Below are 17,967 nucleotides of genomic sequence, written 5' to 3' on the forward strand. Positions count from 1 at the left end.
TATTTTGGGGGACTCCAAAATCACTGCAAATGGTGACTGCAGCCATGAAATTAAAAGATGCTTACTCCTTGGAAGGAAAGTTATGACCAACCTAGATAGCATATTAAAAAGCAGAGACATTACTTTGCCAACAAAGGTCCATCTAGTCAAGGCTATGGTTTTTCCAGTAGTCATGTATGGATGTGAGAGTTGGACTTTAAAGAAAGCTAAGCATCGAAGAATTGATGCTTTTGAACTGTGGTGTTGGAGAAGACTCTTGAGAGTCCCTTGGACTGCAAGGAGATCAAACCAGTCCATCCTAAAGGAGATCAGTCCTGGGTTCTCATTGGAAGGACTGATGCTGAAGCTGAAACTCCAATACTTTGGCCACCTGATCTGAAGAGCTGACTCATTTGAAAAGACCCTGATGCTGGGAAAGATTGAAGGCAGGAGGAGAAGGGGACGACAGAGGATATGATGGTTGAATGGCGTCACCGACTCAATGGACATAAGTTTGGGTAAACTCCGGGAGTTGGTGATGGACAGGGAGGCCTGGTATGCTGCGTTTCATGGAGTTGCAAAGAGTTGGACACGACTGAGCAACTGAACTGACTGACTGATGCGAGTCATTAAGGGTTGTGAAAAACTGGCATTCATAAACTAAAAGTAGAGGAGTACCAGAGATCACTGAGGACTCTGATTCAGCTTTCGATTGAGAAGGCTGGCTGCCATGCAGTGTTGCCAGTCCCCTCATGGGCATGTACTAGCAGGTAACTGGAAGGGTATTTTGCAGTCAAAACATTCTCAAGATGGCCTCCAGTCAGTCATGGCTTCTTTCAGCTTTTAATCTATCAAGTGAGCTGAGCACACCATCCCAGTCATCCCCACCAGGGGGGTGGGCATGTAGATAAACACAGTCTTGGAGCCTTCAGACCAGTCCAGATGAGTACCATCAAGAGGAGAAGAATCAGCCAGCCAAGCCCTGCCCTAAATTTGTAACCCAGAAAATTGTGAAACAGAATAACAAAATACCTGTTATTTTAAGCCACTGTGCTTTGGAGTTGTTTGTTACACAGTAATAGATAGTTTTGTTTCATCATTATTGATTGGGTTTGCAGTATATGGTGATACATATTTGCATCAACAGAATTGGGAGCCATAATTTTCTATGAATTGCTTTAAGATATAATATATGCATCACAATCCAAATCAACCACCATTTTCTCTTGCTGAAACAGATGTATAACTCATTCCAAAGAACAGCTCCTATAATATCTTCATTGGTCACATGCTGCCTGTGAATCTGTGCTATTTATAGAACTTACCATGTTAGTGCAATCCAACTTATAGGCTATTTTAAAATTTATGGATCATTGTGTTATAATGTAGAGTTATGTTGATAAGCTCATTATTTTCCCTTGCAAATTAAATTACAAGTGATTCATCAACAAAGAAAGCAGCAGTAGTGTAGCAGTTAGGAGTGCAGATTCCAGGTCCAGTTGTGTGTGTTCAAGTCTCAAAATGGGAGAAAATAGAAACTACTTTGTAGGGTTGTGAAGGTTAAAGTCTTTGATGGGTACAGTGTTTAGAATAGTACCTGGTTCATGACAAACCCGAAAAGGCTACTACAGCTTGTTTATTTTGTCCTCATCAATTTCATATCATCACCTAGCTCTTTCTCCACCAAAAGATGGAGCAACATAGTAGGGGGACACGGGATATCTGCCTTAGAGGGTGTAGCATAGATTTGGCCCACAGACAGCCTTTGGGAAATCTCTGTGGAATTAATTGATAATTACCCAATGAATGCATACTTCCCTGAGACATCTGACCTCCTTTAAACAATGTCTTCATTGTTTAAAGGGATTGCTCCAGAGCACCAAGTACATGGTGGTTCAGGCCCAGAGAACAGATGTGTTGAACCCACCTGCCTCTGAGTCTTTGTGCCCTCGTCCCCCTGCTGGTGTCCATGGTGAAGTTATCCAGGGACCTGTGCAGCAGGCCTCCCGCGGCATCCTCCAGTCCAGGTACGAACAGCGCGTTTTCTGAGCATGACAGTCTCTGAATCCAAGTGAGTTGGTTGGACTGGGCCAGGTGTGCAAGACTCAGACTGGCCAGTTGCACACACTTATCAGAGTCTGAAATGTGGCAGAAACAGACAAACATAAAAACCCACAAGAATGATGCTGGGTCCATCACTCTTATGGCAGCAAAAACACATCACAGGCCCCAGGTGCTGTCCTGGCTTTTCTTTGTCTGCATGGAGGGACCTAGTTTTCCTCATGCTGGCTCGTGGAGCTGCTGTGATGAGCCCTGAGAATGCCAAGTCTGCCTCGTTAGCACTCACTAAGGAAAGAAAACTCAGACACACAGGTAGAAAGAGAAGGGATACCCTCCACCCCCCGGCAGCTGACAGGACTTTGAGCACAGTTAACGGCAGTGTCAGCGCCAGCAGAGCCTTGTGTAAAATTAACTGCCGCCACCCGTTCTGCTCGCTGCCTTTACAAACCATCCTCCAAATGTTAACAAACAGGTCTGCAGATTACCTGAGCTCCCAAGATTACTCTCTGCCCTGTGGAACATAATCTTTCATCCCTACACAGCTTAGTTTCCTTACTACTAAGATTTAAGATCCGATTTTCTGAAATATGAATAGATCAGATGTGTTGTCTTCCAGTTTTAACAACGCCCTCCCTCCCTTCTTGCAGAAAGAGGTAACAAATGATTTTGATGAAATCCCTAACGTGAGCCCAGGAATGTGAGTGACTCTCACCACTTCACTGTTTATGTCATTTGTAAGAAACTGGATTCGATAGATTCCTTAAATTAACCAGGATTTATACAAAGCCCAGTTTGTAATTTGAAAAAAGAAAATGATGACTATGTTCTGACTATCAACAGATGGTACAACCCTGCTACAACCAAGAAGCAAAGAATGCTCAGCACACAGCATTTGTGTGGCTCCAGTGGTGTGTGTGAGTGTGTGTGTCTGCGCTCATATCTAGAGCACAGTCAGGTGTCTTCAGTGAGAGCTTGTCCATGAGCATTTATTTCCTCTAGTAAACAATCCCCCTTACCTACAACGGTGCCTGGTTTGTTGTCAGTACTGTACCCACTGAAAAAGGTAGCTCCTTTTTTTTTTTTTTTTTGGCCTCACAACATAGCATGTGGGATCTTAATTCCCTGACCAGGGATCAAACTTGCACTGCCTGCAGGAATCTTAATCACTGGACTGCCAGAGAAGTCCCAAGGTAGCCTTTAAAAAATACTTCGGCGGAACATTCTGTGTCTAGGAGGCATTCAATATCATCATTCACATACAGTAGGCAAGGGAGATGGAGAAGGAAATGGCAACCCACTCCAGTATTCTTGCCTGGGAAGTCCCATGGACAGATAGAGTTACAAAAGAGTCAGACACAACTTAGCAACTGAATAACAACAGGCAAGGAAGGAAAGAAGACTAAACGCAATTTGAATATGATATAGCAGCAATGACAGTAATATCCACACTAGCAGCCTACCCATCCTGTGTGCTTATCACATGCCAGGCACAGTGGTAAGCATGTTATCTGTATTGTCTCATTTAATCCTCACGAGAACCCTGTGGGTTAGATATTATTATACCCACTTTATAGATGAGGAAAAGTGAGGCTAAGAGAGAGTTAACAATTTGCTCAAGGTCCCCAGGTTTTGTAGGTGGTAGAGCAAAACTCACTCAGCTGACTTTACAGCCCATGCCAGAAAATGGATGTACCAAGGACATGGAGATAAAAACAGCATAGGAGATACATCTGAAGCCTGTCCAGCCCCCTCTGATTGCCAAGGTCTAAAGGGACAGCGACCTTAGCCTTAATTATGGTGGATATTTAATACTCACAGGGAGACACTGTAGGGAAAGAAAGTGGTGACAGGGACTCAGCTCAAAAAGGCTTTGTGGGTTTCAAAGAAGCCTATGCATAGAGGTTGGCAGTATGGGAAGAAGAGGATGTGCCCTAAGAGAGGAAGGCTCCAGAAGGTAGCAGAGGAGTAAGATCACCAAGGGCCTGAATTCCCAGCAGAGTTCTGTCCCCAGCAGAAGATGGAGAGCACTGGGGCACCAGAGAGGAAGCCACAAGGAAACGGAAAAGGGAATTAGGGCAGGATGGTGGCTGGTCACTGCAGATCTGTGGAGTCTTACAGCCATAAGCCTGTGGAAGGGCCACAAGTACCCCTGAAGCTTCTGGCCATCTGTCTGAAAGGACGAGAAAAGCCCTGTGGTCCCCCTCTGCAATGCTGACAGATTCTCTCTAATTTAATCCTGAATTTATGCACTTGTAGAAGCTCGGTGATTTTTCTCTCTCCCCAGGGAATCAAATATAACTATAAAGTAATATGCTTGTTGAGACAATTCACAGAAGAATGACTAAGAAACACTTGGAAAATGTCCAACTTCCCAACAGTCAAAGAAATGTCAAGTGAAACAATACTAAGAAATCATTTCTCCCTATAAATGAACAAAGATAAACATGATAATATCTATTCCAGCAAAGATGCAATAAAACAGGCACAATGATACTGGGCATGGGAATGGCACTCAGAAAAACAGCAAAAGCCCTAAAAATGCCCCTGCCTTTGTATCCCCAATTTAAATGAAATCTAGCTTAAAGAAATAATACAAGATACAAAAGAATTTTTCTTCCACTGATGTTTGCTGCAGTATTATTTATGATATTGGAAACTGAAAAGTAAACATCAAATCAAAATAGAGGAACAATTAACTAAATGACTGTGTTTCCACACCAATTATCCAACCATTCATTCAAAAAACATGTGTTAATATTAACCATCTCCCACTTGATACACCTCTGTTTCATGTTGGAACAGTAAAGGCAGGGACCTTCTCCCTACCCTCTGGGAACTCCCAGCTCACTGAAAACTGGAGGTAGACACATCCACAAATAAAAAGGGCAGAACACCACATGTGAGAAGATGGAGCCTGCACCAAAGAAGGAGTAGCCAGCTCCATCTGGGAAGGCAGTACAGAGGCAGTTAACTAGCAAGGACTTCAAGGAGCAGATTGTCCTTGAACTTATTCTTGGAGAATCAGACTTATCTTGGTTGTCTAAGCCTGGTAGAGCATGGCAAGTAGAGGCCATGCAAATATTAGATTCCCCAAAATTCCTATTATGGTAGATTTTGTAGTTTGGGAAAACACTGTATTATGAGCAAAACAGGCTTAAAAAGACTAATTTTGCTAGTAAGCCCACGGTGTCTTTATAAATATTTTATGTTCATTGATATCAAGCAATAAAATAGATACTGATGTCTCACACTTTATCTCAGCAATAACAGGTAAGACTCAATTTACATTCATTATTTCCAGCTCCCTGGAAACATCATAGAAATGCTACTCTGTGACTTCAAAGATATATTTATATATTTATTTGGTTTTGCTGAAAATAAGAGGCCACTTTTATTTTCTGCATTTGGTTCTGCATCCGAACGCTCAACAATTTTGTTTCCTAGTTGATCCCCAACCCCAGGAGGCCAGGACCCAGTGATGCAGCTCCCCTGTGAATTGACTGGTGCCAATCCCTTGGCATGCTGCAGTCTATGGGGTCTCAAAGAGTCGGACACGACTGAGCGACTGGACAACAATAAGAAACAAAACCCCGACAAGCAGGAGCTGCCATCACTAGTCACATAGAGCCATGACCATCACACATTCACTCTAGATGAGCGAGAAACAGCACGGCCCATCCTTGGAGAACAGCACAAACCTGTCGGATAAACAGTTACTCAGCTGAGGACACTGAGGCCCAGAAAGGGCAAGTGAGTGTTCAGAGTCACGCAGCTAGTAAATGGCCTAGCTCTGGGTCTGTTGGACTCCAGGGTCCACATTCCAAGCCCGGGGTTCATCTGCATCCAGATCACCTGGGTTCTTTTACAAGTGCAGATTCTGATTTAGGGGCCTGAGATTCTGCATTCCTAGCTGGCTCTCAGGTGATGCACCCACAGAGACCGCTCTGGGAATATGAATGGTGAAACCACTATATTATATTGCTCCCTGTTATAAATGAATAAGAAATAATGGTGAGAGCTCAACAGTAAATGTGATACACCCAGCCTTCAAACCCAAATAGCTTTAGGTTGAGAACGTAGGGTCTACTCACCACCTGTAACTCCAGGAGAGCTCATCTGAGCGTTAAACCCATGCTGGGCGCAGCACAGGCCCAGCAAATATTTACAGGTCTTGACTGAATCAGTGACAAATGTGTGCTTTTTCCCAGTGATGCTGCTTGTGATGATGAACTTCTTTCGCTGTGGGGAACAAACACTAACTTTAAAATATTGATCATTCTCACTCATCCATCGGAGCACAACTATCCAGAAAATAACCAAATGCAGGAGCTGTCAGTTGGATACCAGTGTAGTAGGCATCCAAAAGGGTACGGCAGATGTTATCTGACTATGGCCCAACATTTTTTCTTAGATTAAATACAATTTTTTTTCCCCTTCATTCATAAATCAAAGGTTTCTTTATTGAGCAATTGCTATCTGCCAAGGACTGTGCTAGGTGAAAAGAATACGAAAAGAGTTCAGTACAGGCATTGCCCTCAGCAAGGAGTGAATATAATTTCCATGTGCATTGGGAAAGGTCATTAAATACAGTTTGCGTTGTCCAAACTCTCAGACATGGAAGGCAAAATCTCAGCTAGCAGGTTTATAGAAAAGATAAAATCGCATCAGTAACCTCATATTTCATGCTGTTATGTGCCAGGTTCTGTTCTAAATCCTCTCTGTGTTTTAATTCATTTCATCCTAGAAGCTACAGAATGAAAGCAGTCCCATCATTATCCTTATTCTACAGATGAGGAAGCAGATGGAGACTCCTCAGAATGCAGCAGGAACTGAGGTCATATCACCAGGAAACACTTCCTCAGCATTTATACCTTCAAGGCCCATGCACAAAGGGATAATTTTTGTACAGCTCACTGAGATAAATTGGAGAGGACTATCTATATGGGCCTATCTATATGGAGCTTCCCAGAAAAGATCCTTAAATGTTTGCAATATATAACTCTAATAAGGACAATGAAATATACAGTAATAGAAATTACTTTAAATACGAATTTATACAAAACTTCCAAATAAAATCTCTATTCTAGATATTTCATAAGAACCTTGAGCTTGCTCCGGTAAAGATAACTTTATAAATACAGGTTTTACGCTTGAAAGGGCACTCTGAAACTCCTGAACTTCTTTAAGGCTAATCCCTTTTAATTTGTGATAGTTACCATTCCCAAGAAACTCCATTCACACAATCAAATATTAACAAAGGGCAACAACTGTTCATTGCTTTCCCTTTAAGAAACTCTTTTTTACCATTAACCTAATTTCAGATAATTTAAGCATTCTCTAAATATCCTTTACTTTTATTAACAAAGTAATGTTGAACCTGTACTAATGTGAATGGATTTTGAATTTGACTGAATTATATCTAGTATTTTTTATTTAGTGAGTTTTCTCAAACATTCATAGATGCTATCCAACTATCCTTATAAATTTTTCCTCAGTATTCAAATTATAATGTCTAAACTCCACTGGTTGATCATTTTATCCATACTTTTCCAAAGTTGATTATTTGCTTAGAATCCATCTACTTTTTCAGTATGCATTGATATGCTTATATACAGTCATGACAATTTTATATTAAGTTCACTCAGGTATCAAAAATCTTGGATAAGTCATTTTTTTAATTGAATAACTCTTCTTTAACAAATTTAAAAAAAGAATTATTCACACATGCACACATGTATACCACATCTTTCTTTCAGACCATAAACTCTTGCCAAACTCTTATGCTTTTGGACCCCAGTGCCCTAAAGTATTAAAAACCCCAGAGAGTAGAATTTCTATCTCATTTCTTGGCATGAAGCTGAAAGAAGTCTTGACTGTAGTGGTTTAGATTTTTTTTTCCACTTTGATAACATCATTTAATGGGAAAACCATATCTTCAAGCCAACTTTCACACAAGCAAACTGCTCTATGAATAAGATGATGTGTAACTTGAATCTCAGGGTTTTCAGCACAAACACAAAAAAATGTATTTACATCTGTGTTGTTACAGACAAAAATACTTGGTGTTTCTGTAACATCATGTTTGTTTCAAAGCATGTTTTATCATTTCAAATATTTCTTCCCTAGTAATTTTGTTGTTACTTCTGTTCCTTTGCAGGCTTATTTATTTGTTTGGCTTGACACATCTTTGCAGGCTAAGATTCTCTGAGACAGAGGCAGATGTGCCCAGCTAAGGAAGTTGAAACTCCAGACCCCTACTTGGGAAGGCCATTTCCTGGAAGGGAACAAGCAACAGCTTCATGTGTTTTTATAAAATGTTAAAAGAAAGATGCTTTCACCACAATCAGTTAAAATCACTGACTCTTCTTTTGACTGCAACTCAGTTTTATTTTTCTCACCAGAGGTAACGCTGCATGATGGAGAAGCAGACCCCACTAAGGAGAAGCTGAAATGCATGGGGCTGCTTTCAATGTAGAGTTAATGGGATTTATTTATGTGATTTGCAGTCTCTCCTGCAACAGTTTATTGCCAGCCATCCCAGAATACTCCTTGCATTGGACCAACTCACCTAAAGTCTCAGCATAAAGACATAGGGCCAGTAGTCATGTAAAACTGACTATGCCCTACAATACCCAGCCTCAGAAGTATGTGGCGTCAGTGCCAGAGGGGAATAAGATTTGAAGTGCAGAGCCAGAGGCCAGTCTGCAGGAAACATTTTCAATCATTAGAAATGAAAACCTGTAATTTAATTCTCAAAAACATCTAATTAAGTGGAATTTTTATCATATCAGGAATGTACTTTGTAATTGTATATACACTGCCTTATCAATACAGTGCACATTTTTTCTTTTTCTTTTTTTTTTTTTTTTTTTTTTGATGGGAATCACACAATATGGAATTTATTTGATTTTCCTGTGTTGGTAGCCTAGAAACCTGCAGTGGCGCTTCAAAGAGCAAGAATGTCTCTGTCGCAAAGCTGCATGTTTTATGGATCTCATCAATAAAAACAACTTTCAATCAGATGTGCTGGGTTTCTCTTCTCTCTAGAAAAAAAGATATTTTGAAAGTATCATCCTATGGGAAAGCACAGAGTGTATGCCACCAAAACTTTGAAAGAGAAAAAAAAAGAATTATAGAGTTTATCAGGAAGTTCATTCAAAAGAATATTAATTCTTTTTACTTTTGTGATTTTGCAGTAGTTGATCTTTTAAAATTCAAGGGTTGTGGTGATTTATTTTCTCATTCTACATGAGCAGTCACTTTAAAACCTTGTTTGTTTTTGGAAATTTGTGTCCTTGTTTTTAAAGAGAGCCCTACAAATGCTGTATCCTCCCAGGCTTCACGCATTTCTCTCCAGACATTTTTAACTACTATTAATATCCAAGAACAGTTATTAGCACGGGTAAGTTCATCATTTCACAATGAATGATTTCGTGATTGAATAATCTTCTGAATCGATGTCTCTGTCACAGGCGGGCTGCCAATGTACCTACAAATCATATTCATTGTAAAAATGGCATTTTTTTTTCTGTTTCCTTGGCTACCTCTCTTCAGGTTGACAAAACAAATGTTAGCAACTGTCTGAAGCGTTCTGGCTTCCGCTAGTAATTAAGCAAATTTGAAACTAGCTTCCTAAGTTGTAGCATGAAGAGTTCAAGTCATTTTCTGTGTAAGATGCTGGGTTTGTGGCAAGCAGTTGGTGACATTACTTCCCATGATGACTTTTCCATATAAAAGGATATTTATGTTGAGAAAGAGACTGGTCATCAGAACATGGAAATCCTAATTAGTGACTGGCTGTTTTAAAGCTACTAAGATTGTTTTGTGAACCAGATGACTTTCCAGCTTTAAACAAGAAATTACTTGTGGTCATGGGGAAAATAAATATCTGTAAAAGTTAAACCAACTTAAATATAAAATATTTAAGGGGGCTGTTAAATTTATGGCTTCAAAAATTCAATTTTTCAAAATTACTTGGTAGGTAGTCTGCATTTCTACAAATGTTTTAAGAGAAATTACACTGAGAATTGAGAATTTTGAACAATCAACTATGAGATAGAGAAAATAGGAAGTAATGACAGCATTGAATATTCAATAATCATGCCCCCACTGTGGCCTGCCAGTCTCCTCTGTCCATGGAATTCTCCAGGAAAGAATACTGGAATGGGTAGCCATTCCCTTCTTCAGAGGATCTTCCCCACCCAGAGATCAAAGCCTGGTCTCCTGCATTGCAGGCAGATTCTTTACCATCTGAGCCACCAAGGAAGCCCTCATTCAATAATTAAATTTCACCAAATAATCTTTCAATTGAAATCAAGTCATTTGAGTCATTAAATTTCTGAGAAGTCCACAAATAAAAATATCAATTACTTTTTTTTTAGGTAAGGTCAAAAATATTTGGGAAAAAGTCAGTTTTCTGATATCATAAAGGCCACTTTAATACAATTATGCTCAATTCTTATTTATTTTTAGATGTAAACTTTTTTCCCTAAGTAAAAATAATGCTTTATTATGAAATTATATTGAGAATCACACTTTAACAAGGTCAACTTCAACAGCCAAGATGGGAGAAAAACAAAAAACACTGAGAAAATGAATAAAACCAATTGTGTTCTGCTTAGGAAACTCTAACATCAGATAGTAATAATGAAGATAAGAACCAAAGAATCAGAAAAAAAAAAAACAAAACAACTTGTTAGTAGGAAAAAATTGAAAACCACAGAAGAAAATTCAGTAGAAAAAAAATGAAAATGTTTACTGAGCCACATTCAAAGAACTTCATGTTTTATAATGAAATCATTGCTGAAGGTATGGGACATGCACTCAGAGGACAGGAGAGTTGATTAGCTAGTGGACCATTCTCTGCTATGGAGACACATAAAACGTTTTTTATGCCAAATTTATTGTTCAGTTCAGTTTAGTTCAGTTGCTCAGTCATGTCCGACTCTTTACGACCTCATGGACTGTAGCACGTCAGTCTTCCCTGTCCATCTCCAACTCCCAGAGCCTACTCAAACTCATGTCCATCAAGTCAGTGATGCCATCCAACCATCTCATCCTCTGTCGTCCCCTTCTCCTCCTGCCTTCAATCTTTCCCAGCATCAGGGTCTTTTCAAATGAGTCAGTTCTTCACATCAGGTAGCCAAAGTATTGGAGTTTCAGCTTTAGCATCAGTCCTTCCAATGAATATTCAGGACTGATCTCTTTTAGGATGGACTGGTTGGATCTCCTTGCAGTCCAAGGGACTCTCAAGAGTCTTCACCAACACCACAGTCCAAAAGCATCAGTGCTTCGTTGCTCAGCTTTGTTTACTGTCCAGCTCTCACATCCATACATGACTACTGGAAAAACCATAGCCTTGACTAGACGGAACTTTGTTGGCAAAGTAATGTCTCTGCTTTTTAATATGCTGTCTAGGTTGGTCGTAGCTTTTCTTCCGAGGAGTAAGCATCTTTTAATTTCATGGCTGCAGTCACCATCTGCAGTGATTTTGGAGCCCCAAAAAATAAAATCAGCCACTGTTTCCACTGTTTCTCCATCTATTTCCCATGAAGTGATGGGACCAGAATGCCATGATCTTCGTTTTCTGAATGTTGAGTTTTAAGCCAACCTTTTCACTCTCCTCTTTCACTTTCATCAAGAGGCTCTTTAGTTCTTTGCTTTCTGCCATAAGGGTGGTGTCATCTGCATTATCTGAGGTTATTGATATTTCTGCCAGCAATCTTGATTCCAGCTTGTGCTTCCTCCAGCCCAGCTTTTCTCATGATGTACTCTGCATATAAGTTAAATAAGCAGGGTGATAATATACAGCCTTGACGTACTCCTTTTCCTATTTGGAACCAGTCTGCAGTTCCACATCCAGTTCTAACTGTTGCTTCCTGACCTGCATACAGGTTTCTTAAGAGGCAGGTCAGGTGGTCTGGTATTCCCATCTCTTTAAGAATTTTCCACAGTTTGTTGTGATCCACACAGTCAAAGGTTTTGGAATAGTCAATAAACCAAAAGTAGATGTTTTTCTGGAACTCTCTTGCTTTTTTGATGATCCAGCAGAGGTTGGCAATTTGATTTCTGGTTCCTCTGCCTTTTCTAAATCCACCTTGAACATCTGGAAGTTCATGGTTCATGTACTGTTGAAGCCTGGCTTGGAGAATTTTGAGCACTACTTTGCTAGTGTATGAGATGAGTACAATTGTGCGGTAGTATGATCATTCTTTGGCATTGCCTTTCTTTTGAATTGGAATGAAAACTGACCTGTGGAGGTATGGGTCAGCAGTGGCCTGCTGCAGGGGCTCTGGGTGCAGCATAAGCCCTCTTGGAGGAGGTCACCATTAACCCCACCATAGAAGAACCACCAGAACTTACACAGGACTAGGAAAACAGACTCTTGGAGGGCACAAACAAAACCTTGTGTACACCAGGACCCAAGAGAAAGGAGCAGTGACCCCACAAAGAAACTGACCCAGACATGCCCATGAGTGTCCAGGAGTCTCCAGCGGAGGGGTGGGTCGGCAGTGGCCTGCTTCAGGGTCGGAGGCACTGAGTGTAGCAATGCATTCATGGGACCTTTTGAAGGAGGTCACCACTATCTTCATTACCTCCACCATAGTTTGGCCTCATGTCAAGCAACAGGGAGGGAACACAGCCCCACCCATCAATAGAAAATTGGATTAAAGATTTACTGAGCATGGCCCTGCCCATCAGAATAAGACCCAGTTTCCCCCTCAGTCAGTCTCTCCCATCAGGAAGCTTCCATAAGCCTCTTATCCTTCTCCATCAGAGGGCAGACCGAATGAAAACCACAATCACAGAAAACTAACCAAACTTATCTCGTGGACCACAGCCTTGTCTAGCTCAATGAAACTATGAGCCATGCTTTGTAGGGCCACCCAAGACAGACAGGTCATGGTGGAGAATTCTGACAAAACATGGTCCACTGGAGAAGAGAAGGGCAAACCACTTCAATATTCTTGCCTTGAGAACCCCATGAACAGTATGAAAATTAATTGCAACTAAATTCAAACAAATGATGTTCAAATGTTATTTCAAAATCTTTACATTTAATAGGTGTGTTGCTATTGTAATTTTTTTAATGACTGACAAATGTTTTCACATCTGTAGTCCATGGGAGACAGCCCAGATGCCTCCATGCTATGTGTGCAAAGGGAAAATTAAAATACAAGGAAAATATTCAAAAGCATGCAGACTCCATTGCGCCTGCTTCAAACTCTTCTTCCCCATCTGCCATTCCCAACCTTGCTCTCAAAATCAGTAGATTCCCCAAACTGAAAGAACTTCACCCAGAGGGAAAGTTGTAGTCCTTTAGGCTAATGGCTGCCCACGGAGGTGAAAGGGGGCTGTGTGAGAGATGGCCAGAAGAAATGGCCTCCAGGGGACTCTCAAATCCCCTGAGAGACTTCTTCCAAATATGCCATAGTCAACGGAGTACAGGTTAGCTGACAGGCTGTGAGCTTATTTTCTTAGGAGAAGATCACCTGACCTATTGTTCCTTTAAAGGGGTAACAGATCAAAGGAAAACAAAGCCTGGGTCATTTCAACTGAGTGACACTCACATAAGCCAAAATCTTTTCAATTTCTCTCCACTGAAACCGTAAAGTTGCAATTCTGGTGTTGTTTCTCACTTCATATACTATGACACCCTTGGCACAGATCCCCAAGGCCATTTCCCCTTCTGGCCTTGTCTTCTCTGGGAGAACTTGGTACACCAGCACACCATATTCTGGGAGCTGCTGAGTGACCTAGAATGAGAACAAGGCCAATTAAGAAGAGACAGGCACATTGGTCCAAAATAATGGATTTCAAACCATTCCATGAGGAAAAAAAAAAAACAAAACCTTAACAGATGTTCTGAAAAAAGAGTAAGATTGCCAAATAAGTTTAGGAAACACTGAGCTAAACATATCTCCTTACTACAGCATTTCTCTGTGCCTCTAATATGATAGTGTTGTTATATTTTATTAATAGAATGAAGGAATCCTTCCCTAATGAAGTACCTTGAGACACTTGGAACACTGATATTAATTATGAAAGTGATACCAAAAAATAATAATATTCTGAACAAGGTTGTAGAATTCAGACTTTTCTGAATCATCTCACAGGGATTTCTTTTCCTAAAGTCTACTGCAGTACTATCTGATACAACTCCTTCATTTTACAGATGGAAAAACTGAGGCCCAGGCACAGAAAGCAGCCTTTCAAATGATCAGCAGCACTATTAAAGCAAAATAACATCCTGCAGAAAAAATGAGCAATCACTGGCATTTCTCATCATGTGGCAGTGATTTAGTGGGGTCCCCACAGCCCAAGATCTGTCTTCAGTTTACCAGTTTAGGAGATAGAATTTCGTCAGGGACCTGAGGGTCAGTCAGAGCTGGGAACTGCATCAGGCTAACCAAAATCTTCACAGACTGGTGCATAAACCTAATACAAATATTTTTTTTTTTAATGTCTGAATGGTAATCATGTCTCTATTCTGGTCTCTGCCATCTTCATCTTCACCTGGTAGACTCCAGTTCTTACTAGAAGATTGATGCACCCAGGCTCAAAGCAGGTAGGCTCAAAATGTGTGGATGTGTTCTCCACACATTTGAAACTCTCTCAGAAGAGTTTCAGTGGTGAGATCTGGTGCTCATCTCTACCCCAGAGCAGAGGGGACAAAATCCTGCCCAATCTCTCTCATCCTCAGGTCAGGTCACAAAAATGAGGACAAATTATGGCTTTGGAGAGCTCCTTTCTCAGGGTCCTTTCTGTCTTTTCTCCCTGTACTGATAAGTAATCTGTGCAGATAAGTCACATTGCCTACAAAACCTACAGCTATTTGCATGATCTTGATTACATTTCTGGACCCTGAGTCTCACTGGTTCTTTTAACTTTGGAAAGACCCGGGCATTGTCACTATCATCATCATCTAAAACAGTATTTATTGGACATTAGTGCTGAAATATCCGATGGCCAGACTACGCATGTACTTAAAGTATGACAAAGCAGGGCCAATCCAAAACAATTGGGTAAATTCTTTTAAAGAATTTGATGTGTTATTTCTTAAAAAAAAAAAATTAAAGCACTAAAACAGTCATCATTAGATGATGAATCAGAGTAGAATATTCAATAGAATAGAATTCTATTGAATATTCATCATCAATAGAAGATTCTATTCATCAATAGATTAGCTTCTATTAGACTTTCTTTTATTTTTTTAATTGTCTAGTATTTATTTTAACTTTTAATTTTTTAATTATATAGAAAGGGATATGATATTGAAGTACTTGGAGCCACAAAATTCTTGAAATGGTTCAGTGCCATTCTGTAACAGAGCAGGACCCTACAGGGCTTTCCTGGGACAGACTTCCCTATCCAATCTCTTTCGCCTGCCTCTTGTTTGTAGAAAACCTTCAGCTTCCTAGGCTTTCCCTCCTTTGACCCTATCATTGCACTTCTGGGAATCTGTCCTAAGAAAATATACCAAATGATCAAGGTCAAAACCCTTTGATCAGAGTGATGTTTGGTGCAGACTTCCAGAGTTGGGTTGAGAAAACTAGTTCCTTGGAATAAATGTTCCTAAAGGCACCACCTTATAGAGTACTTGGAGAAGGAAATGGCAGCCCACTCCAGTATTCTTGTCTGGAGAATCCCATGGGCAGAGGAACCTGGCTAGCTAGCTACAGTCCATGGGGTCGCAAGAGTCGAACATGACTTAGTGACTAAACCACCACCTATGGGGTACTACCTAAAAAGGTATCACCTAAAGGTAAGGGAAGCTGGTGGCTCAAAGGTAAAGAATCTGCCTGCAGTGCAGGAGATGTAAGAGATGTCGGTTTGATCTCTGGGTCTGGAAGATCCCCTGGAGAAGGAAATGGCAACCCACTCCAGTATTCTTGCTCGGAAAATCCCTTGGATGGAGGAAACTGGTGGGCTACAGTCCATAAAGTCACAAAGAGTAGTACACGACTGAGCGGCTAAACACAAAAGTACTACCTTAAAAGGGATTATTGGGCAAGCTTTACAAAGGATATTTACAAAACATTTGTATTTATCTGGGGAATGCATAGGTTATAATGCCAAGTGGGAAAAAATAGAAGGTACAATTAGTATGACTTCAACAACAAAAGGAAAATATTTTAACAGCATATGGCAATCCCTAGTTACGTGGAAAAAATGGCTCCATGGTTGAAGAAGTTTGGAAAACACTGATTTAACCTTGAACAAGTTGTTCTGAGATTAATATGCTAATATAGGTGTGAATCTTGCCATCAGCGGTACCCAAACTGGACTTCCGCCAAATCTGATGAACTGGCAGAATTAGTCATCAGTGAAGCATAGGCCAATAGGTGTCATCTGATAATGGAAAAGGGAGCCACAAGGAGCTATAATTAAATAATCCAGTAAATGTTTATTGGAGTAACTCATCTCTGTGCTGAGTTCTGGGGATCCAAGGCCCTCTGGACATTTACAACCTAGAAGAGGGGACAAGAAATGAACAGAAATATCTGTGATGTAGACTGTCAGCAATATATGCCAACAATGTATAAAATGTTTCTAACCTGTCACCCTGTGATTCTACTCATGAGAGTCTGTCCTTAAGAAACTAAGCAGAAATGCAGTTAAAGACATATGCAGAAAAAAATATGAATCTCAGTGTTGTTTAAAATAGCCTCATATTTAAAATAATTTATGTGCCAAACAACAGGATACTGAGAAAAAATTTGGGGTACCTCATGTGTTGATTCAAAAGAAAGTTTCAAAATTTTAGTGAGATGAGATTTAAAAACAGCCCACAAAACTGACTATATAATATAAATCCAATTTTAAACATAAATGCATGTACACATGTGAATGCAAAGATGACAGAGGGAAGGATGAATATATACAAATTGATTGTACTGTCTCAATGGGGAAGAATGAAGTGAAAAGTGAATGTGTTATTCACTTAGTTGTGTCTGACTCTGCAACCCCATGGACTGCAGCCCTACAGGCTTCTCTGTCCATGAAATTCTCCAGGCTAGTATACAGGGGTGGATACCCATTCCCTTCTCCAGAGGATCTTTGTGATCCCAGGGTCCAACCCAGGTCTCCTGCATTGCAGACAGATTCTTTACTGTCTGAGGCACCAGGAAAGCCTATTTGCATGTGTGTGTATGTGTGTGTGTGTGTGTGTGTGTGTGTTAGTCACTCAGACATGTCTGAGTCTTTGCAACCCCATGGACTGTAGCCCACCAGGCTCCTCTGTCCATGGGATTATCCCAGCAAGAATACTGGAGTGGGCTGCCATTTACATATATATATATATATATATATATATATATATATATATATATATCACTTTGCTGTATATACCTGAAACTAATGGAGTATTGTAAATCAACTACTTTAATTTGAAAAAGATATCCCCCCAAAAAAGTCCCCACACTTTTCCTTGAGTTGGTGGCTTCCTTTACAACTACTGGTCATCCTTCAGTGGGAGGAAGAAGGGACACAATGAGCCAGGCACAGTAAGCCAGGGCCTGTGCAGAGGCCTGCAGACCCAAATCCTTGGCCTCTCTGCTGGCTCTGTGGTCCTGCAGCCTCTCTCCATCAGAGGTGTGCTCATGGCTTTGAAGTCCTCACTTGTTTATTGTCCTGGGAATGCTGCATCCACTTAGCAAGGAACCGGAACAAAGGCTGGATTAGGGGACACACTGAGCGCCTTTCTGCCAGAGCTGCTCAAATGAAACACTCAAGTGTTTATACTGTACGAGGGGCTGCAGAAAGTTCCAAGTGACTGACCAAAAAAAAGGATAGCCCTCACCTCAGCAGTTCTGCTTTCGAAAGACTATCTCTATCAAAGGCTAGAAAACACAGAATATTTTTGTCCCAGGAGACATTGTAAAAAGAAATAAAAACCCTGGAGTTCCCTTTTGAAACTGTTCCCCA

At 40.6% G+C, this 17,967-nt stretch overlaps 1 protein-coding gene across 1 annotated transcript in view; it reads right to left on the reverse strand.

Annotated features, from left to right (window-relative positions):
• Positions 1-17,967, reverse strand: part of FRMPD2 (FERM and PDZ domain containing 2) — a 64,171-nt gene that overhangs the window by 24,961 nt on the left and 21,243 nt on the right. The window contains exons 12-15 of the mRNA XM_043925908.1: positions 13,611-13,796; positions 6,142-6,279; positions 2,152-2,179; positions 1,907-2,117 (exon numbers count right to left, since the gene is read on the reverse strand). Of these exons, the coding sequence (XP_043781843.1) occupies positions 1,907-2,117; positions 2,152-2,179; positions 6,142-6,279; positions 13,611-13,796 (563 nt within the window). The remainder of the gene's footprint in view (positions 1-1,906; positions 2,118-2,151; positions 2,180-6,141; positions 6,280-13,610; positions 13,797-17,967) is intronic.

This window comes from Cervus elaphus, chromosome 15 (genome assembly GCF_910594005.1).
Source record: "Cervus elaphus chromosome 15, mCerEla1.1, whole genome shotgun sequence".
Classification (NCBI taxonomy): Eukaryota; Metazoa; Chordata; class Mammalia; order Artiodactyla; family Cervidae; genus Cervus; species Cervus elaphus.